We start from the raw sequence: 7,080 nt of genomic DNA, 5'->3' as shown, positions 1-7,080 counted from the left end.
GTACATCTGCTTTAACCATTAAAGAAAAGAATGCATTTAAAAAATCAAAACGTTGTAAATATGGTTCAGGAATTCAAAATGGAGCTGCATGGCCATTGTGGACATGGGTTCAGACAATGTACCTGTGTCACTGAGAACTTACTTGAATTCTCTGAACTGTATTAGGCTCAAGGACATCACGAGTCATTCTCAGAATAATATCTGCCGGAAGTTGCCAACTGCAACCTTCTAGTCTCAAGGTCTCTCCTTGTACCTATGCAATCATTTCAGACCGCAACCAACCTTTGCTTAACAAGCACTCTTCTTGCCAGGTCTGGTTATAATCCTTGACAAACAACTTATGTAATTTTGCACTTTTTGCTTTTATAAGACTTCTCCATTTTGTAGTCTGGCAGGACACAATTCAAGTCCTCCTTCAATCTGTGTATCCTGGGCGATAGTACTCAGTTTGGCTCAGATAAAACTCTTTTCTATTCCTATTATGGATTTTTTATTGATTGTTTCCATCGACATTACCTAGAAAAATTATGACAAAATAATTTATAGGAATAATGTAACTCAAACACACACACGCCAACAACTGCACACACATTGGCATTTTGGCAGAAAAAGTTGTTGACTTCATTGTTGTCTTTTGTAACAAGAGTTGGAAAAGGACAATACAATATGATCTACTAGATATTTAGTGAAAAATGTCAGGGTCAAAGAAATCAGTTATCACCCATGCTGTCATCCAGGTGTGAAGGTGAAAAATATATTGCTAGATGTGGAAAGATTCAGAAAAGTTTTTACCTATAGACTTATCTTGAAATATTTACTTAGACTTATTCTATTTAGTTGATAGGTAAATTATATTAGCAATTCGAAAATGGAGAATTATTCTATAAAACATGTACAGTACTGATTTTCTTTTATCTAGCTTGAACTTGAACTCCACAAATTGAGAAAGAGTAGCGGTAGTCACGTGTATGCAATCTAAGGGAATTAAACTTGAAATGCTGTGTGGCACCTCCACTGTTCTCCTTGTTTCCCCTCCATTGCCATCACACAAAATGCATCTCTGTGAGACTAATCCCTATTTACAATCCGTTTGAAATTTATTGCCACATCTGTTTATCAATTACAACAATAAATGGTACAACAATAAATAGTCATGTTCTATTCCAGTACTTAGTTACTAAGTGACATATTTGGGACACTGCTAAAAGACATACTCAGTTATTATTTTTTCCCCTTCAAAATGGTTGCACAAAAAATGTAATTGTAATTTTCATTCTCAAGGATATTGCATAATGAAAGTGTGCAGCTTTAAAACACTTATTTAATGGTCTAAATTAGTACCTTTATTAAATATATAAATGCAAAGATCAGTAAAACCACCAGGATTTTCCAGAGATGTTTCTTCATTCTACAGAGCAATTCAGCTCTGTCGTGGTTCCTGTATTTGAATTAACAGAAACTATTATCACCATTACAGGACTCAGCAGAAAAGAAGAAAGACACTTCAAATTAAAAAAATTATTCTCTTTATAATTAATAATAATAGTAATAATAATTTTATGTTGCATGAACTTGAGAGATATTAATTTTACCTACTTCTTATAATAACCCGATTATTAATCATTACCAGTAATTATTTCAGATACATCCAGACATACTTGGTTGATGTGGAGGTGGGAGGCCGCAGAGACCATGATAGCAAAGGCAATATTCAATTCAAATAGTTTCCAGGGAACCAGTAGAAGAATACACCTTTAACAAAATGTTAATCTGCTTTATAATGTAATGGGGGGAAAATGCAAAGAGTAAAATGATCTGTATAATCTTTTCTCCACTTAAGATCATATTTCTCATCATTTATGCTTACTCAACTAGCATTTATCTAAGTTCAACTTCTTCCTGGTGGCAAATGAGCACTATTAAAGTTCTGGCTGGAAACTTCAGGTAAGAAATTTTTAAATATCATGACAAGCAATACATAAGCAATGTGTAATGTACATGTAGACTTTATATTTTCTTCTAAAAGAAATATCAATCATTACAAGTTTGATGGTTAACTTCTGGTTTGTTTCATTGCTTCCCTTTGAAAAAGTTTTCAGGTTTCTGGAAATAACTTGAGGGTCCCTCCCCAAGTCCAGTTATACAATTCACAATAATTTTATAGATATTGAGGGAATTGTATTATAGAGCAGTAAATTGAGAGTTTTATCTAAATGTGAGCCCAAGGGCCTCTTTAAAACTTCACTTACCTCAGTTCCAACCAGTGGAAAACTTATTTCTTCCTGCATTAGCCAACACATAAAGTAACAAGTAAGATTTATACCGATGTATGGTGAAGGCAAAGATGATTCTCACAAGTGACCACTATGGTCTTTAAGGTAGAACATGTATAAAGATCAAGATGACATCCTTCAATGGGTATTTTATTTTCTTAATATTGTGCAGTGGATTTTTTATATCTACATATTTTAAATATACATATATCTCAAATAAATCTCAAATAAGTTTATGCAAAGTCAAATTTATTTATTAAAAAAAGAAAATTTAAAGGTTCTTTAAACAAAATCCTGTTGTGCAACCAATTTTGGTATTGTAAATACTGTGCTTGCTTCCTTTGTGCAATTAGGTAAAACACATTTTTTATTATCATCATCTATGATAAAAATATTTATATATACTAGCTTCTTTTCAAATATGTTAGCTTTTTCTTTGAATTCAATTGATTTCACAAATATATTAATCATATTTTTAGCTGTAATCTCTCAAAAATTTTCTGGAAAGAGTATATTAGCTTTTCAGTGCTCTTAAGGTCAGAATAATTAAAATCACATTTTCAGACCCTCGCATTTCAAAAAAACCTTTTTCTACAACCTCTTTAAACGTCTATGGTCATTATAATTTCTTCATTTGGTTTTCTGTTAAATTTAAGAACACAAACAAATCTAAAATTTAACCTCAATAGTTTGACAAATTTCTTAATACTTGTCATATTACTAAGATATTTTTTTAAATCAAAAAGTTTATGACATAACACTGGTTTCTTTTGTGCACATTACTCATCACTAATGTCCAGATACTTCAGACTCCAAGATGAGTGCCATATACCACATCTCTCATAAAGACTCTCCTATCCTTATGCCCCACAAAAAGAAACCTGAAAGCAATCTCTACTCTGTAGAGCTCTGAAACATTTTTTTTACCCGTGTCATTTCATCTGATGGCACTTAGCATTTTCTCTAATTAAGAGAACGAGAAGGAATTAAAAGAAAAAGATAATAGATTTTAAACATGTCTTTTACTCTAGGTACTATACTTGTTGCTTAATCAATATTATTTTATTTATTTAAATATATATTTATCTTATATATTGTATATATAATTACATAATTTATAGTATTTATTGTTATTCATTTATTATATATTAATAAATATTTTATTATCTATTTTGTTGTATTATTTTATACTCACAGAAGCATCCTAAGTTGTTTTTAATTTTCATTTTCCAGATGAAAAAACTAAGTTTCATAAATATTAAGCAGCATAATGTTAAGCTAGGACTTCTTCGCCTGATTCTAAAAACTAAATTCTTTTTATAATATCATGCTGACTTTAATATACTATGCCGATTTTTGTTACATTTATGTATGCAATTTTCTTTTCCTCTGATAGACTGTAAGATGAATATTAGTATCTCTTTGATTCATCTTTTGCCTAGTAGGGAGTTCTGTGCCTAGTAAGTACCCAGTCAACACATATAACCTGAATAAAGACTATATTTTAGTTGTTTAAACTGGATCTGATTCCCCGCTAGTAAATAAAATGAATAAAATAGTAGTACACTGTGACCAGTTGTTCATCCTAGTGCATCAACTATTTGAAAGTCTCCTGGCAAGTAACTGTGGACCAGGGTGACACCAGCAGACAGAAATTTTGTGCATACCATAAAATCTTACTGCACAGAGCCTTGAATTGAAATCCACCCCATGAACTGTCTGATTACTCTGCTAAGCTTTGAATAGTACTTTGTAAAAGGTAGTAAGTGTTTTAATGAAGCAGTTAATGTTTCACTACAGATTATCTTTGGTGATGGGGAGCTCAGAAGAGACATCACTAAAAAAAAAAAAATAAGATTTCTGATTTCAACAGACATTAAAACAAAAAGATTCATCTCTGCTTACTCATAGACATATGCATGCACATACACAGTTTTCATAGAGATTATGTTACTGGGATGACCTGATCCTACATTACTCAGTGTGACTTACACAAATTTACATTGTGCCGTTTATATTGTCTCAGCATGTTTGGGGCAGTTTATGGTTCATATACATAGATGTCTTATAGTTGATAAGGGGGCATGATATACTCTCATGGGCTAATCTATCCTAGTGTTTAACACAGCAGGTTGTGGGAGGCAAGGAGCCTTAAAGCTGTTAATACCAGTTCCTTCTTTATTTTGCTGTATGAACTTGTCAAGTTACTCAACTTCTCTGAGCAATGGTTCTTTCTTTATGTGGGAATAATTATAGTAACTGCTTCACTGGATCTTTTCTTTAGTGAGAAGTAAATGAGATTAATACATGTCAAACACTTTGCACGATGTCTGACACATAGTGAACACTTAAGTGCTAGTAACAATTTAAAAAATCTGAGTCTAGATGTAAAATAGTTTATTCACATAAGCTTAGCTAGCTTTTGAGTCGCACTTTCAATAGAAGGATGTCTGAATTAGCAATTCTCTTCAAATAGCTCCGATTCACATGTAACATTACCCATCATCTCTTGTATATATTACTTGCACATAGTTTATTTATTTACTTGTAATTTTTTCTCAGTAATTCATTAACATAAAATATTTTCCTAAACATATTATTAAAGTAGTACTAAATATTGCACTCACTGTATTTCTTTGTTCTTTGCATTTTGTAAGTATTCTCTTTGCAATAATCCTATCTATTAACAACTAAGAACTACTTAAAAAGTTTAATTGTTACTAATGACATTATATAAAATGTATTAAATTTTGGAAAATCTATAGCATTAGCAACTCTACATTTCTGAGTAAGTTCTAGCCCTGTCTGAGGTTTTGGTTTCTAGGCCTGAGTGTAGAGTTGAGATACACAGTGGCTTTAAGCAGCTTAGTAGTAATAATTTAACAATTATAAGATGCAAAGAAAGGGTTGAAGGATCAACTTCAGGAAAAGGATCAGAGAGCAAGAATCATCACCAAAGCTAAAGCAACAGGTTGAAAGACAAGATACATGATACCCCTAAATCTCCAATTATCACAAAATTATGATTATAGAGCTACCATGACTAATATCATTTTGTAGAGAGAAGGCTCTTAAGAGTATCAGTGGTTTGAATCAAAACTTAGAAATAATTTGTCTCTCCTTTTTTGCTTAAAAAGCAGAGAAATTCGTTTGCGCCACGCCTCATTGAATCTTCTACATCAAGCGACATCATGTTGAACAAGAGCATCCTGCTGTTGGCTCTTCAGATAAGTCTCCTAGGAACCACTCTTGGTGGGAATGTTTTGATTTGGCCAATGGAAGGTAGTCATTGGCTAAATGTTAAGATAATTATAGATGAGCTAATTAAAAAAGAGCATAATGTGACTGTCCTAGTTGCTTCTGGTGCACTTTTCATCACGCCGACCTCTAACCCATCTCTGATATTTGAAATATATAAGGTGCCCTTTGGCAAAGAAAGAATAGAAGGATTGATCAAGGACTTTGTTTTGACATGGATGGAAAATAGACCATCTCCTTTAACCATTTGGAGATTCTATCAGGAGATGGCCAAAGTCATCAAGGACTTCCATATGGTGGCTAGAGAAGTCTGTGATGGTGTTCTCAAAAACCAAAATCTAATGGAAAAGCTGAAGAAAAGCAAATTTGAGGTCTTGGTATCAGATCCAGTATTTCCTTGTGGTGATATAATAGCTTTAAAACTGGGAATTCCATTTATATACTCCTTGAGGTTTTCTCCAGCCTCAACAGTGGAAAAACACTGTGGGAAGGTACCATACCCTCCTTCCTATGTTCCTGCTATTTTATCAGAACTTACTGACCAGATGTCTTTCACTGACAGAATAAGAAATTTCATTTCCTACCATCTACAGGACTACATGTTTAATATGCTTTGGAAATCATGGGATTCCTACTATAGTAAAGCTTTGGGTATGTTACATTTTTTATTATTTAAGTTTGAACAAACAGAGCTTTGTATCACTTCTTCTCTATTTCCCTATGGCTATTCTTCTTCAATCTTACATATTGATTACTGTCTATCACTATCATTTGACAGCAGGAAAGAACATAAAAGACACTATGCCTTGGAACTACATTGTGTTGTTTTATAATTTTATGGACTTGAAGGTACCAAATAAGTTCTTTTATGGATAACATCTGGTGACAAATACCTAAGTTTAAAAATAGGACTAAATTCTCATTTAGATATTGCATTGAAAATAGAAATTGCCTAGAAACTTCAGCGGGGTATGGGAAAAGCTGGAAGAAATTAAGCTTTCTACAAGCCCATTATTATAAACATTTGTGCATGTGTATTTAAAAACATACATGTTTATGGAAAATGTTTCATTACTGCACATAGATTTCCTGCTATTTACTAGGCTCTCCCTTAGATAGAGAGGTTACAACAAAGACTGAGATCAAGTTCTTGGACTGTGAATTCAAGGATTTCACAGTCAAGCAGAAGAGATGTCAGACAAGAAAAGGAATACTTATGGTATGAATGATGTGAGTAATGGAAATATGTATAAAGGACAGAGATAGTATAAAGGAGACAGGCAGCATGTGACGAGAGAGAGTGGTATTCTGAAAAACTTCAGAGTTGAGGCGTTGCACCTCAAAAGGAAATTTTTAAACAGTGAATATAAATTTTCCTGCAAACTAAGTGCGGAGAAGGAAACAGTGTGCCCAATATTGTGGAGTCTTAAAATAGCATGTGTGTACTGGGTATTACTGAAGATTCAGTATTTATGAAGGTCAAAGTATAAAGTCAGGAAGCATGGGGAAGAATTTTGGAGATGTCAGGATTGCAAGAATGAATTTATTC

General features: G+C 32.8%; 1 protein-coding gene across 1 annotated transcript in view; it reads left to right on the top strand.

The window, feature by feature from the left end:
• The first annotated feature begins 5,464 nt into the window (after window positions 1–5,464).
• LOC133092201 (UDP-glucuronosyltransferase 2A2-like) overlaps window positions 5,465–7,080 on the top strand; it is a 48,567-nt gene continuing 46,951 nt past the window's right edge. Inside the window, 1 exon segment of the mRNA XM_061191434.1 lies at window positions 5,465–6,175. Coding sequence (XP_061047417.1) covers window positions 5,465–6,175 — 711 coding nt within the window.

The sequence above is a fragment of the Eubalaena glacialis genome, chromosome 5 (genome assembly GCF_028564815.1).
Source record: "Eubalaena glacialis isolate mEubGla1 chromosome 5, mEubGla1.1.hap2.+ XY, whole genome shotgun sequence".
In the NCBI taxonomy this organism is placed as follows: Eukaryota; Metazoa; Chordata; class Mammalia; order Artiodactyla; family Balaenidae; genus Eubalaena; species Eubalaena glacialis.
Note: the sequence above shows the minus strand (reverse complement) of the source record. Positions and strands in the feature narration are given on the sequence as shown.